At 51.5% G+C, this 15751-nt stretch overlaps 1 protein-coding gene across 1 annotated transcript; it reads left to right on the forward strand.

Annotated features, from left to right (window-relative positions):
- The first annotated feature begins 2860 nt into the window (after positions 1 to 2860).
- Positions 2861 to 13501, forward strand: LOC138822585 (peroxisomal N(1)-acetyl-spermine/spermidine oxidase-like). The gene is made up of 7 exons (XM_070015407.1): positions 2861 to 3095; positions 3313 to 3799; positions 4406 to 4605; positions 6606 to 6858; positions 10595 to 10707; positions 11134 to 11291; positions 13145 to 13501. The coding sequence occupies exons 1-7, from the start codon at positions 2912 to 2914 to the stop codon at positions 13286 to 13288; spliced, it is 1539 nt and encodes a 512-aa protein (XP_069871508.1). The 5' UTR covers positions 2861 to 2911; the 3' UTR covers positions 13289 to 13501.
- Positions 13502 to 15751: the final 2250 nt, after the last annotated feature.

A 15751-nucleotide genomic window follows, 5' to 3' on the forward strand; every position in this document is an offset into this window, starting at 1 on the left:
GCAAGGGCTGTGCCATCAGAGGAGTGTGTTTGTGCCTGCAGGAGGGAGGTATCCTGCTTGCCTTGGACAGTCCCTGGGTTGTCTGAGGGGGTCCTAGGCTGCTGCCCCAAGCTGGTGCCTCCTGGTACTGAGAGCACTGTAGCACACACCAGCACAGAATCAGCTCCACATCCACCAGGCCCCTCTTCCTCTTCTCTACCTACATGTAAACTCTTCACTTCATTGGGGGCACTCTGCCAGACTGCAGACCTATGTCCCTGGGGCTGGGAGCAAACTTGGCAGTTCTGGGAAACAGTTGACCTGTGAGTAGTAGGGATAGGGAAGTGTTAAAATATATTACACTTTGACAGAAAATCACACAGACATCCAGGTACAAAGAACAAAGGTTTATTGCCAGTAACGGGACTGGTGACACCCCTTCTCACAAGAGAGAAGTGAGAAGTGCCGGTTATTGTCTGAGGTGGTCTGTGTTACCTAGGAGGTTTAGACAGGCCTCGGAGGCAGAGATCTTGGTGTGGACGTGAGGGCCAGTGGCTTTGTCATAGTGGACTAGGATTGATGGACCCTGCAGCTGCCCAGACCTGAAGGTCACTCTAAGGGGCTCTTGCTGCCTTCTATGGTGGTGACTGCCCCAGAGCAGTGCCATCTTAAGGTAAAGGGGTTGGAGGCTGATTATTTACTGCTTTTACTACATGGGCCTAGTGTTGCCTAGGAAGGGAGTATGTCAAGCTGGGGGGGGGGCATGCTAAGCCATGGGAAGGGAGCAATGGGCCAACAGGAAGGTTGGGGAGTAAGAGAACGTATGCGTGGTGCCATACAAAAAAATTGACTTGTTTTTGTTTTGGCTATGCAAGCCCAGGCTGTCCTGGAACTTTTGATCCTCATACCTCAGTCTCCAGTGCTGGAATGGTGGACATACCACCCATTTTAAATATAAATTTCTGACTCCCCGAAATGAACCAACAGTCTTGTGTTTCCTCAGAGAAAAGTTCCCTGGGAGACTGGACATTTTGCCTTTCCCCCCCTTAATGTTGAACTTTGTTGTTTACCTATTAGGCCCTGCCAGCAAACCATGCAGACATCCAGGCACATAGAACAAGGAAAGGCTTATTGCCAGGAAAGGGGCCGGCCAAGCCCTCTCTCACACAGGAGGAGCCGCTTGCGAACCTAGGGGTGAGGTGGGGACGTCGGTGCGGTCCAGGGGCGCGTCACCGCGGGCTAAGGTGTATGGCAGCTGCCAAAGTAGTGGATAAGGGGCGAAGGCCCTGCTACCTGGTGTGGCTGTGGCTGCCGCCGTGGGTGCGTCTGCAGGGGAGGCGGGAGGAGGCCTACACGGAAGGGCCCGGAGCCGGCCGGGAGTGCGGGCCCGGTCCACGGGGGCTGTGACTCCCAGTTACACACCGGTAGCACCCGTCCGCAGGAGCCGGGCAGGGCGGGGTAGGGTCTGACACTTTCCTGTCCATGATCGGGACGATGCACCACCCACACTGCGCACAGTGGCCCGGTGACCTCCGGGTGACGCGCTCAGACCTCAGGGAGGCCCTCGCGCGCCACTCACGCACGGGCTTCCGTGCTCGCGCATGCGTGCGGGGCCGGCCTCCGGTGGTGTCTGAGGCGGTCCTGCGTCGGCCGGGAGGCCTGGCCCTGGCGGCTGCACACCACTCACACGGCTCCTTTTCCGGGCACGTGAGCACGTCCGGTAGGACGCTCGCGTTCCCTCACTGTGGGTGGGCGAGGCCACACCTTTGCGGACAGAGGCGGGCGGGGCTGGGGTGGAGGGAGGGAGGGGCGGGGCTGGGGTGGAGGGGGCGGGGCTGGGGTGGAGGGAGGGGCGGGGCTGGGGTGGAGGGGGCGGGGCGGGGCTGGGGTGGAGGGGGCGGGGCGGGGCTGGGGTAGGGAGGGAGGGGCGGGGCTGCCGGGCTCAGGTGGAGGGGCGGGGCTGGGGTGAATGGAGGGAGGGGCGGGGCCCGGGGTGAAGGGGCGGGGCTCAGGGGGAGGGGCGGGGCTCGGGGTGGAGGGGGCAGGGCGGGGCTGGGGTGAATGGAGGGAGGGGCGGGGCTCGAGGTGGAGGGGGCGGAGTTAGCAGAAGCCGACTTTGCCTTGCCAGGTTCCTTCCTAGCCGACGACCTTATTCCTGGTGACACCCCAACACCCCTATTTCTAAACCCTCCCTCTCACGACAGGAAGCTCTCCCGGGCCCCGTCACGACGACGCAGCAGATTTTCGCCCTTCTCCGTCCACTCTCGCCCGCGGGCCCCGCCCGTGGGAGATCGAGGCGGCGAGCTAGCGGACGGAACGCCCGGACCCCGCTGGGTGGGCCCGCCTGGCTCGGCTCGGCTCCGGGCTTTCGCCCCGCCGGTGCCCTGCGCCCACCTACGGCCCTGCGATTTCGCGGCCTTTGCCCCGCTCCCAAGCCAGCCTCACCTGCTGGCCCCGCCCCACCACTTTAGGCCCCGCCCTATAGGCCCCTCCCCTGCCAAAGGCTCCGCCCCGAACTCTCGCCCGGCCCCGCCGGCCCCGCCCCGGCCTCTCTAGGCCCCTCCCCTGCATCAGGCCCCGCCCCCGGAACTCTCTAGGCCCCTCCGCTGCCAAAGGCCCCGCCCCCGGAACTCTCGCCCGGCCCCGCCGGCCCCGCCCCGGCCTCTCTAGCCCCTCCCCTGCATCAGGCCCCGCCCCCGGAACTCTCTAGGCCCCTCCCCTGCCAAAGGCTCCGCCCCGAACTCTCGCCCGGCCCCGCCGGCCCCGCCCCGGCCTCTCTAGGCCCCTCCCCTGCATCAGGCCCCGCCCCCGGAACTCTCTAGGCCCCTCCGCTGCCAAAGGCCCCGCCCCGCCCGCCCTGCCCGCGGCTCCTGCGGGCCTCGCCGCGCCGGGCCGCGCCGCACGCCGGGAGCGCGCCTTGACGTCGGGCGGCATGGAGGTCCCGGGTGGCGGCGGCGCGGAGGCTGCGGGCCGCCGGCGGGTGCTGGTGGTGGGAGGCGGCATCGCGGGTCTGGGCGCGGCGCAGCGGCTCTGCCGCCACCCGGCCGTCCTTGACTTACGGGTGCTGGAGGCCACGGCCCGCGCCGGGGGCCGCATCCGTTCGGAGCGCAGCTTCGGTAACCGCCCCGGGCCCTGCGCCGACCTCTCCGACCCCGTCCCGAGCCGCCGAGCTCCGCCGAGCCCCGCTGGTCTCGGCCGTCCGGTCCTCAGGGCCCTCGGCTGCGCCCCGGGATGGGCGGCCGCGGGCGGGCGGGGGGGCTGTGACGGGGGGCAGCCCTCGGGAGGCCCTCCCTCGTGCCAGGGGTCCCCCAGTGGCCACTCTGTGCCCTCCAGGTGGCGTGGTGGAGCTGGGCGCGCACTGGATCCACGGGCCCTCCCGGGGCAACCCTGTCTTCCAGCTGGCTGCCGAGTTCGGGCTCCTGGGGGAGAAGGAGCTGTCGGAGGAGAACCAGCTGGTGGAGACGGGGGGCCACGTGGGCCTGCCCTCCGAGATCTGCACCAGCTCGGGCAGGAGGGTGAGCATGGAGCTGGTGGCCGAGCTGGCCCGTCTGTTCTATGGTCTGATAGACCAGACCCGAGAATTCCTGCATGCCACTGAGACTCCAGTGCCCAGCGTCGGCGAGTTCCTCAAGAAGGAGATCAGCCAGCAGATGGCCAGCTGGACGGGGGATGCGGAGACCAAGAAGCTCAAGTTAGCCGTCCTGAATTCCTTCTTCAATGTGGAGTGTTGCGTGAGCGGCACCCACAGTATGGACCTGGTGGCCCTGGCCCCCTTTGGGGAGTACATCGCGCTGCCAGGGTTGGACTGCACCTTCTCTCGGTACAGGACTAAGGCACCCCTGCCTGCAGGGTCCTCCATATACCTAAGGCTGAAGGGCTGGGGCTTTGGGGGTGGGGGTGGGGGGTGGTCATGAAGGGACAAGAGGCTGTGTCCACTTTGTTTAGAGAAATCAGTTTACTTTTCCCTGACTTTGCTCATTTTAAGACAAAAAGTTATATCCAAGAGAATGATTGTGAGGAAAGATGTCCTGAGGTGTGTCTCCTGGGGTCTGGTGGCTGCCCCCTGCCAGACACAGAAAGGCCCTCTGCCGGCCTGTTCCTAGACTCCTGTCTGTCTGTCTGTCTGTCTTTTGAAGTTTAGGCATTGTATGAACCCAGACTCTGGCTTGGGTAATGAGGGAGCTCTGGTTCTCTCTGGTTTACCTTTGTAGGCTGTGTTCATTAGCTTGTTTAATTTCCCCATCAGCCTGGTGAAGGTGGGTATTAGCATTCCTGTGGGTTAGGGGGAAAACCATAGGTTACTTGCCTTTCTAAGCCTGTTCCACACCTGCTCTTCCTGGTGGGAGTTATGCTCCCTTTGGTGTGGGTGGGACCAGTCTTCGCTTTCAGGGCCTAGTTCTCTAACTTCGACATCTGTCTCTTCTAGCGGCTATCAGGGACTCACGGACCGCATAATGGCCTCCTTGCCCAAGGACACAGTGGTCTTTAATAAGCCGGTGAAGACCATTCACTGGAACGGATCATTTCAGGAGGCAGCGTTTCCTGGGGAGACCTTCCCAGTGTTGGTGGAGTGCCAAGATGGTGCCTGCTTCCCGGCCCATCATGTCATCGTCACTGTGCCTCTAGGTAGAGTCCACTCCTTCTGATTAGGGTTCCAGTCCACAGCTCCATCCTAGCTGTTGCTAGCCTCTGGCTCTCTTTACCTAGCCTCCATTGGCTCTAGTCTGCTGAGCTCATGTCTTCATTCTAATGATTCTCAGGTATATGGAACCATTCATATGTTTTGTAGCAATTGCATGCTTTGGAAATAATAGTTCACAGTGAGAGAAGATTCAAGTAAGCATTTGCTTTGCTGTTGAAGGAAATTGGAAAGGGCTTAATGTGGTTGGCTGTAGAGGGACATGGAGGGCAGGAAGAACCTGGTGTCCAGGTAGGTCTTATGGTGGTCTGTGGGAGGAGCCAGATGTAAATTCTACCTCAGTCAGTTCTGGTGCTTTGTAAGTCCTTGAGTAGAAGTTGTTTGGCATTTTTATTTATTTGTTGCACACTAGGAAAGCTCTCTGACATGAATGCATGCTCCATGCCCCTTGTTTGGCTACTGACAGGAGATGGTAGAAATTCCTCCCCACAGGACACTCCCCCAGTGACCTGGGTCCCCCCCAAGGACACCCCTCCATGGACCCACGTCCTCCATCACCACCTCTCAGTAGAGTCAAAATGTGAATCTGTCAGTACATTCAACTACTGAGGGATAATTGAACGGGTTAATTAATTAATGCTTTAGATCAGAGCCCCAAGATCTGATTGACGTTCAATATACTGTCATAGACACCCCCAGAAGTCTGCTTAGCTAATCTTATCAATCCAGTCAAGTTGACAATCAACATTAACTATTATGAGGAACATAGAACTGCCACTGTCACAAAAAAGTCAACTCGTTGGAAAAAGTAGAGGATATGTTGGAGAAAACAATAAGTTGACAGAGTCTTAAACAGAAGGCAACCAGAGAAAGCAAAGTAAAAGCCTTGTCAACATGCAAATTTCAAAATACCCCTCTTCAGAATTCAAAGAGTTATATGCATAATTTGCCCTTGTAGATACAGAATTTGTGCTTACCTTGAAAGATTTAATAAATAAAGGCCCGTGGTGATTTACAACCATTGCTTAACCTACTATTTTTAAATGGGGAACTCTTTGGAGCAAGGGTTGCATCTGTATTGGTTCTTTCTGGAGCTGGAAATACAGTAAGTTTTCAGTAAATATCTGCCAATTATTCATGAAAAAAGCAAGGCCTTTTTTTTTAGTTGATGTGAGACTTGTGAACTTTCTGTCCAGGCTAGCCTCAAGCCAAACCATGCTCTTCCTGGTTTAGTCTCCAAAGCAGTTTAGGATTGCAGGCATGATTCTGACCCATGGAGACTTTTTTTCCCTTGGTTGTGGGGCTTGAACTCTGGGATTGGGCCCTGTCCTTGTGCTCTTCAGCTCAAGGCGAGTGCTCTACCGCTTGAGCCACAGCACCATTTCTGGTTTTCTAGTCTCGTGGACTTTCCTGCCCGGGCTGGCTTTGAACCGCAGTCCTCAGATCTCAGCCTCCTGAGTAGCTAGGATTACAGGCGTGAGCCACCAGTGCCCGGCTCCCATGGAGACTTTTATGTAGGTCTTGGTGGGCTGAGAGCGTAGCTCAGTGGTAGAGGTATATTTGCATGTACCAGGTCCCAGGATACGTCCTCAGGAACACATAGAAAGAAAATAGCTTCTGGATGAAGTTTGGGCAGTGTGAAGGTCAGGAGTGATCTGTCCCTACAGCGCTGTGTCTACAGGGACTCGCTATTCCTGAGTTACCAGCAGTGGCCACTGGTCTTGTTTTCCTCCACAGTGGTTTTGGTCACTATAGTCCCAGCAACTAGGTTCATCCCCAGAGTCTTGAATGAGTTTCTGGCATGTTAAGTGTTTTCATGTTTCTCTCTCTGATTTTCTGAGTGAAATCAGGGTGGGCTTCTCTTGGTGTGAGTCTAGCTTTAAACCTATCTAGGGCTGGAGGCATGACACTAGGTCCTGAATAGTAACACACACACACTCACTCACTACCTATCCGGTATAAACCTATGTCTTATTTTGCTTTCCAGGTTTTCTCAAAGCACATCAAGATATCTTCTTTGAGCCACCACTGCCTACCGAAAAGGTAGAAGCTATCAGGAAAATAGGTTTTGGAACCAATAACAAAATTTTCCTGGAGTTCAAGGAACCCTTTTGGGAACCAGACTGCCAGTTCATCCAAGTGGTGTGGGAGGACACATCACCCCTGGAGGACATGACCCCCACGCTGCAGGATTCCTGGTTCAAGAAGCTCATTGGCTTTGTGGTCCTGCCTGCCTTTGAGTACGTATATGTCCAGGGTCTCTGAAGAAGCCTCTGGCCAGCTCACTAATTGCAGTTGGCTTGCATCTAGAGCATGTCACTCTGTGCCCAGGCATGTCTGAGGGTCCATGAGTCCCCAAGGTACTGGCAACAGACACCCTGCCAGGGAAAGATGGATGCCTGCTGTGGTCAAGTTGCCAGCATGTCACAGGCCCAGAATATGTGGCGAACTTGAAGGGATGTGCAATCCAGAAGAAAGTACATACTGGCATTTGTAAGAATCTGGGCACACCTGGGGCATACTAAAAGAGGAGCCAGGGCTGGGGATGTGCCTTAGCACTAGAGTGCTTGCCTAGCACGCATGAAGCCCTGGGTTCCGTTCCTCAGTACCACATACAGAAAAAGCTGGAAGTAATGCTGTGGCTCAAGTGATAGAGCACCAGCCATGACAACAAAAGCTCAGGGGCAGTGCCAGGTCCAGGACCAGCAAAATGATCAAGGACTAGGAATCTGTGTGGACAGGAGAGCACTCATACACATGGAGGAAAGGATCCCACCTGTCCCCTAACTTTCAGGACTTTGGAAACAAGCTGAGGTTGCCTGTGGACAGTGGGAAGAGTGACTACTAAGCTGCTTGCCTGGATCAGTAGCCTGGGCCTTTCCTGAGGATGTGTAACTTATCAAGAGGCTGTCCCTAGCTGGGTCAGTGACTCAGACTGGTGGTTCAGGGTCCTTGTCCAGGGCTGGGTGAGTGACTCATACAGTTCAGGGTCCCTTGTCCACAGCTGGGTCTGTGACCCATACTTGTAGTTCAGGGTCTCTTTTTAAAATGATTTTTTTTTTTTTTTTTTGCCAGTCCTGGGGCTTGAACTCAGGGGTTGGGCACTGTCCCTGAGCTGGTTTTGCTCAAGGCTAGCACTCTACTACTTGAGCAATAGCGCCCTACCGGCTTTTTCTGTTTATGTGGTACTAAGGAGTCGAACCCAGGGCTTCATGCATACCAGGCAAGCACTGTACCGCCGAGCTACATTCCCAGCCCAATGATTAGAATCTTAAAGAGTTTTTGTTTATGTGGATTATGTTTACGTATTTACCTCATGAGAAATTGAAACAAATTTATTTCCTATTTAAGACAACAACAATAAACCTTTTCCATGCTAAGCATAAATAACATTTCATAAATGAAAAAAATAACCACATTATCTCAACTTTGATGAAAGCCATGTGCCAGTGACTCATGGTTGTACTCTTAGCTCCTAAGGAAGCTAAGATCTAAGGATTGCAGTTTGAAGCCAGCTTGAGCAGGAAAGTCCATGAAACTCTTTATTTCCAGTTAACCTTCAAGAAGTCCGAAGTGGAGCTGTGACTGAAGTTGTAGTGTTGGTCTTGAACAAAAATACCCAGGATAGCCAGGTGCTGGGTGGCTCAGACCTATAATCCTAACTATTCAGAAAGCTGAAATCTGAAGATTGCAGTTTGAAGTCAGCTTGGGCAGAAAAGTCTCTGTGAGCCTCTTATCTCCAATTAACCACTCAAAAACCAGAAGTGGTGTTGGGGTTTAAGTGGTAGAGTGCTAGCCTTGAGCAAAAAGAGGCCCTGAGTTCAAGTCCCACAAGGGACAAAAAAAAAAAAATACTCAGGTACAGAACCCAAACACTGAGTTCAAGCCCCAGGACTGGCATGAAAATAGAGAGGAGAGAGTAGTAGAGATTGGTCTTTTTTGCAAGTCTCTGGCATTTGGCTTGTGGAAGACCTAAGATTCTTAGCTGCTTGTGCATTCCTTTTGTTTTAGTTTTATCCTGGAGCAAAGATGAGTCCAGATCTGCGGAGGTACGAAATGGAAGGAAGGGACTAATGTTCAAATAGCTTTTCAGTAGCTCAAGCTGGGGTAGTTCTGAGAGGCTGGCCGGGTGTGGAGCCCGTGCAGTGTCAAGGGACTCTTCATTCCCCGGAAGTCCTATCTGATTTTTTTGTTGTTGTTGTTGGTTGTGGGGCCTGAAGTCTGGGCCTGGGCACTGTCCCTCAGTTCTTCAGCTCAAGGCTAACACTCTACCACTTGAGCCACAGCGCTACGCTTATGTGGTGTTGAGGAATCGAACCCAGAGCCTCATGCATGCAAGGCAAGCACCCTACCACTGAGCCACCCCTATCTGATTTTTGATCTTTGTGGAATATCAATTCATATAGTCGTTTAGATGCATTTATGTTCCATTATTTGTCAAAAAAAACCCTCTTTCAGTAAGGGGGGCTGTAATGCTGTTTGGTGGCACATAAAACTGTGCTAACATTCTTGTTTTGCTTGGGAGCTTAAGTTTCACTAGAACAGTCTGTTTTTCATTCATTGTTTTACTATGACAACCACATTTTGATTCTTTCCTTGGCCAGTCCTGCGGCTTGAACTCAGGGCCTGGGCACTGTCTGTGAGCTGCTGCTGCTTTTTTTTTTTTTTTGGTCTTGGGCCTGAACTCTGGGCCTGGGCGCTGTCCCTCAGCTCTTCATCGCAAGGCTAGCGCTCTACCACTTGAGCCATAATACCACTTCCAGCTTTTTCTGCTTATGTGGTGCTGAGGAATCGAACCCAGGGCCTCATGCATGCAAGGCAAGCGCTCTACCACTGTGTCACCTTCCCAGCCCCCTGAGCTTCTGTTGCTCAAGGCTAGCACTCTACCACTTGAGTCACAGTGCCACTTTGGCTTTTTCTGTGTATGTGGTACTGAGGAATCAAACCCAGGCTTCATGCATGCTAGGCAAGCGCTCTACCATTAAGCCACCTTCCCAGCCCTGTTTTGCTTATTTGGGAGAGGGGTCTGACTCAGCAGCTACCTTTTCAGCTACAGAGATGTTCATCAAGGAAGTGGTGTGGTCATCTGGTGCTCATTGTCACACAGGATGTGCATGCCGCTCATGCAAAGTGCTTTATGCTCCTTTTCATTTCTTCACAAGGTTAATAAAGTTAGAACTTTTACTGCTTCATTAAGGACCTTCTCAAGTAATACTGGTTCTTTTTGTTGCTGGTCCTGGGGCTTGGACTCTGCCTAAGCACTGTCCCTGAGCTGTTTTTTTTTGCTTGAGGCTAGAGCTCTATCACTTGCTTCAGGACCACTTCCAGCTTTTTCTAGGCTAATTGAAGATAAGAGATCATGGACTTCCTTGCTAAGGCTAGCTAGCTTTGAACTGCCATCCTCAGATTTCAGCCTCCTGTGTAGATGGCTAACATTACAGGTGTGAGCCACTATCACCTGACAGGACTGACAGTTTTAAGTTGTACATGCATGGTGGTAAGGACACAGAGCTTGCTGTGATTTTGGGGTGATTTTGTTCTGTGGGGACAGTTTACCCACCTCTGCCCTTACACGTGAGTTTGATACCATCTTAGACTTGTGAAAACAGTCTTATCTTGGGAAAGCTCATTGGGTTCTTGTGGAGAGATGGCAGGTCTGGATGGCTGTAGCTTTGTTGTTGTTTTAAAAATCTTAAGTAGTTTTACAGAGGAGTTTGAATTCAGCAAGTCAGATTATGAGTGCAATGACTCTTGCCCAGTGTCAACCCTTCCATCATTCCCCCGCATCTTTCCCAATCCCATTCATACCCGAAAGTTATGTAGTTCCATTTTTACATATGTGCAGTGAGTATAAAGAATGAATATACTTGCCTTTCCTCTCTCCACCTAACAAGACATGTTTCAGCTTCCTGGCATTCATTTTGTTAAACTGCCGGTTAGTTGTGTAACTCATCATGACAGTCCCTCTCTGTGCAGGTCTGTGCATGTGCTCTGTGGGTTCATCGCTGGTCTAGAGTCTGAGTATATGGAGACTCTGTCAGATGAAGAAGTGCTTTTGTCTTTAACCCAAGTCCTCCGGAAAGTAACAGGTAATAATCACCGTCTATGCTTCACAGTTCCTGTTGGCTGATCTCTCAACAGGAAGTAAACTTCACGGAACAGAGGCTAAAATTCCTCTCTGTACATCTGCCTCTATCTCTAGAACAACCTACCTCATGGTGGATACAATAGCAGGTTGCGAACACTTTCTAGTTGCTTTCTAAAATGAATGCTGTTGTCCCTCACCAGATCCTTTCAGACCAACAGTCTGTATCTTAGAAATACTGGACCGGCAGCCAAGAGTTGGCTTGGCAGAGGAGCTTGTGGTATTCATTGCCTATCCTGTGCGGTGCTTGGCTGCAGTTGGACAGGAGGCCTCTTAGAACACAGTGGCTCAGTTATCTTCCCAGCTAGTTTCTTTGATTGCAGACATGAAGGTGAGAATTCTGGGCTAATGTTCTCTCTCTGTGGTTTAGGGAATCCACAGCTGCCTGCACCTGAGAGCGTGTTGAGGTCTTGCTGGCACAGTGCCCCGTACACCTGCGGCTCTTACAGCTATGTGGCTGTGGGCAGTAATGGGGCTGACATAGACCTGCTGGCCCAGCCCCTCCCTGTGGATAATCCCAGCACCCAGGTAAGGTGGCCAGCCCTGCTCTTGGAAGGCTATGGGACCCTTCCAGACTCAGAATCATTTTCTTTTTAAAATTAAGAGTAATTAAGAAATGCATTACTCATATTGGTACTGGGGTTTGAACTTGGCCTTGTACCATCCCCATACCTTTTTGCGTTAGAGTTCTTGTCTGTTTGTGTCAGTGGATTGGAATTAAGGGCCTTAAGCTTGGTAGGAAGGTGCTCTACCACTGGTATCACATCACATTACCACTTTATACATTTGTGAAATATAACAATAGGGTCTTGCTCTCTTACTCAGGCTGCCTAGTTATGCCTCTGGAATAGCTGGAATGAGGCATGTACTACCGTGGTTGAGACCAGGGCTTGAGAACTTTTGCCCAGGCTTGCCTTGAACCGTGACCCCTCTGTCTCTGCCTTCTGAATAGCTAGGATTACAGGTGTGAGCCACACCCAGCTTGCTTTACTTGTTTTTTGATAGGGTCTTGCTTTATACCTGGGCCAGCTTGACCTTGATCTTCTGTTTTGTGCTTCATGTATAGCTGGAATAACAGGCATACATCACCATCTTGTCCAGCTTTTATTGGTTGAGATGGTGGTTTCTTGAACTTTTTTTTTTTTGCCAAGGTTAGCTTCAAACTATCATTCTGATATATATATATATATATATATATATATATATATATATATATATATATATATTTTGGTTGGTCATGGGGCTTGAACTCTGGGCTTGAATGCTGTCCCTCAGCTCTTCAGCTCAATGCTGCACCACTTCCGGTTTTCTGAGTGGTTTATTGGAGATGAGTCTAATGGACTTTCTTGCCCAGGCTGGCTTTGAACCAAGATCCTCAGATCTCAGCTTCCTGAGTAGCTAGGATTGCAGGCATGAGTCACTGGCGGCTGGCTGATCTGTTTCTTGAGTAGTTAGGATGGTTGGTATAGACCACTGTGACCAATTACATAGGAGCTTAGAATCAGAGACAGTGCTGGCTAACAAAACAAAACAGACTTTTTCTACCTGATTTACTTTCACTTTTTTAAACAAAATAAAAAACTTCATTACCACTTAAGAATTTTTTTTATTTTATTGTGGTTGGGTGTGGTGGCTTTTGTCTATAGCAGTTACTTGGGAGGTGAAGATCTGGAGGCTTTCAGTTTAAGGCCAGGCAAAAAGTTGTCAGAGCCAGGCGATGGTGGCTCACGTCTGTAATCCTAGCTACTCAGGAGGCTGGGATCTGAGGATCTCCGTTGAAGAGCTCAAGGACAGCACCCAGGCCCAGAGTTCAAGCCCCAAGACCGAGAAACTTAATTAGTAAGTGAAAATAAAGCTGGGAGCTTCATTTTTGCCTTGTATGGCCCAAGAGCGTTAATGTGGACTCAACAGGAGGGAGCTGCTGTGCCCTGCCCTCAGGAGGCTCCCCTGCTTTGTCCTGATTGCTACTGAACGTGCCACACGTGCAGATACTCCAGTATGAATCTCTAAAAGATAAGAACACTGTCAAGAGCATATGAGTATATTAATACCACACCCAATCAAGAGCCACTCCTCAGGGTGGAAATGTTTAAATGTTTGGTCTTCAGACATCTTGTTGTCTCAATACTGATATTATTGATGTCCGGCCACAGTGCAGGTTTAGCCTTCTTCTGCTCTGCCCACCCTGGCTCTCCAGTCTCCTCCTGCCTCCCCACAGCACTTGGACGACTACATGATGACCCTCCCAGCTGCCGCAGGGCAGTGGTGTCGTCCCCCCCACTGGTAGATTCCAGTGAGTGATTGTACAAGGCTCTGCTTTCTGGGTTTCTCTGGAGCAGTCCCTGGTACCTGCCTATCCTAATCCTGACTTTTTTTTGCAGCTTCAGATGCTGTTTGCTGGGGAAGCCACACATCGAACCTTCTATTCCACAACACATGGGGCCTTACTATCTGGCTGGAGGGAGGCTGACCGACTAATCGGCCTGTGGGACTCACAGGTGCAGCAGCCCCGGCCCAGGCTCTGATCTTGGCTTTGCTGTTCTGCTTCTCTGTGTGGGCAGACTTGGATCCTCCTTCCCTCTGACAGGTGATTTTTGGGATCTTACAGCCTTCCTTTTGTGTAACTGGTTACCATCTTGTTTCTCACATCTGTCTCAGGAGTCTGGCTTGGGCAGCACATGACTACACAGGATGCTGCTGCTAGCAGTGATGCTACATACATAAAACAGTTAAGGCCAGCTTTGTGTCCAGAGTGCTTCTTACACCTTAGAGCTGAAGCCTCTGTAGCCTGTGTTCTTTTTCTGTCCCAGGCCAGATTGGGGCTCCTGTGTCTCTGATCCCTAACTCTCAGCACCTACCCCGCATTCCTGGGTTCCCTGACCTTGGGTTTTACAGTTGTTCCTCTTCCCCAACTCCCATTGCTGGTGTCCAACACCACAGTATTGTTGATGAACCTACCTTGGACATTACATGCATTAGGGGCGGGGTGAGGTGGAGCTCTGGGGAGGCCGGCATGGGTTCCTGTCCTGACCAGGACCACACTGCTGTCTTGGGGTGATGAGGCCCCCTGGCACAAGGGCCAGGGGTTCCCAGCACCGACCCCACAGAGGCTTTCCTACCTCGGAGGCCAGCCAGGGTCCTTCACTTACAAACCACCATCTTGCTCTGAGAACACCTTAGCAGTAAGTAAGCCATTCCATTTCCTAGCAGTCGCCACAATCATCTACATGTCCTTTCCACAATCATTACAATAACCTTGTGCGTAAAAGTGCCTAAGACGGGAGCTTAGAGACATTTGGTTTTTGGACAAGATACCTGTCCTTAGTTGTCTTTAGTTGGTCATTTTATGATCAATTTTGCTTTAATACAATCTGTCTCTCATTTAAACAATCTATTAGAGTCTTCTGTTTGTCCTTCCCAAATTCTTTCTTGGGTGAGGAAAAGGACTTGCCATCTGTCTCTCTGACATTTGGACTATGGAAGAATTTAGCTTCTTTTTTTGGGGGGGGGGTCAGTCATGGGCCTAAACTCTGGGCCTGGGCCCTGTCCCTCAGCTTTTCAGCGCAAGGCTAGCGCTCTACCACTTGAGCCTCAGCCCCACTTCTGGCTTTTTCTGCTTATGTGTTGCTGTGGAGTTGAACCCAGGGCCTCATGCCTGCAAGGTAAGCACTCTACCACTGAGCCACCTTCCCAGCCCCAAGATCTTTATTATTGACATTTAGTTTCATTAGTCCACTGGCCTTGAGGCATTTCAGTTTTCAGTAACTTACACTGTCAGGAGAAACAGGCCCTAGGAGAGGAGAGCTCTGGTGGGTAGGGTACGGTGGCTTTGCCTTTCTCATGAGCGAAACCCCTAAAGCCCAGAAATGCGTACAAGTGGATGTGAGTGGCTAGTACATCAGAGCCACAGTGGCTGAGCAGAGCGCGTCTTAGGGAGGTTGTTGCAAAGATCTGGTACTGGTGGATATGTTCCACACATTCTTGTGCTTTGTACAATCTAAAATTGGAGCACTATCCCAACAGTGGGTAATAGAATATGCTTTTACCATGAAAAGAATGGCTTTTTTTTTTTTTTTTTTTTTTATAAGAAGTGACTGTATATCCCAGGAGAGGGATGTGGGACAGGCAGTTCATGAGAGGAAGCCTGAGTACGTAACTAGGGACAGCACATCTCAAAATGTGAAGAGGTCAGTTTGGACAAGTTCAGGTTGCTCCAAAGTTGGCAAGACTTGGGTGTTCTTACCCAAGAGGTGGGAGGTGAGCCTTTAGTCTTGCTGTGGTCCCTCCCAAGTGGTTAGGTCCTGCCCGGTGGCTGCCATGTGGGAGACCTCGACATGAGGCATTATTCAATGCTAGCCAGAATGTGGCTCCTGAAGCTGAAACGATTTAGGACCAAATTCTATGAGTTTCTTTGTTTTATTTTTGTTTGTTTTGTTTTCATTTCAGCCACTGGTATGACTACTAGACAGTGAATGGAAGAGAGGTCATATGATATGGCAGCCGTGGGAGACGGCAGTTCAATATACCTTTCAGCTGTCTTCAGCTGCGTTTTAGGCTATAGACATTGGCCTGAGGTCATAGAGAGAATTGGGGGCAGGGATGAGAAAGGAATGCCTAGCTGAAGCAGTCACACCTTCCTGGGATCCGCAGAGGTGGGCCGAGGTGGTATCACGTGGTCTCGCCATCTAGTCTCAAGTCTGCTTCTGGCTGCCTCAACCTGTTTCCACAGGGGACAAGGCAGTAAAGGAGACTGGACCATATAATTGAGGTTTGGGGTACCGGGGTATCTGTAGCTTTCTGCCAGCTTTCAGATCCCAAGGTTCTGTTAACCAAAGTTTTTATTGCATTTTATACAGGAAAATATGTGCTGAAAGTAAGGTATAAGCATCAACAAGTGACAATACTTTATATACAAGTTGTAGATGACTTCCTCATAGCTTATAATTTGCATAAACCTTTGTCTACCCCCAGGCTCCTAGGCAGTTTAG

Source organism: Dipodomys merriami, unplaced genomic scaffold, assembly GCF_024711535.1.
Source record: "Dipodomys merriami isolate MVZ:Mamm:240054 unplaced genomic scaffold, mDipMer1.0.p SCAF_1120, whole genome shotgun sequence".
In the NCBI taxonomy this organism is placed as follows: Eukaryota; Metazoa; Chordata; class Mammalia; order Rodentia; family Heteromyidae; genus Dipodomys; species Dipodomys merriami.

What these genes read in the sequence shown, in the direction of transcription:
- LOC138822585 (XM_070015407.1), top strand. Translation starts at nt 2,912, where the DNA reads ATGGAGGTCCCGGGTGGCGGCGGCGCGGAGGCTGCGGGCCGCCGGCGG. An exon ending in CCGTTCGGAGCGCAGCTTCG is followed by an intron (nt 3,096 to 3,312) that starts GTAACCGCCCCG and finishes TGTGCCCTCCAG; the next exon opens with GTGGCGTGGTGGAGCTGGGC. An exon ending in TGGATAATCCCAGCACCCAG is followed by an intron (nt 11,292 to 13,144) that starts GTAAGGTGGCCA and finishes TTTTTTTTGCAG; the next exon opens with CTTCAGATGCTGTTTGCTGG.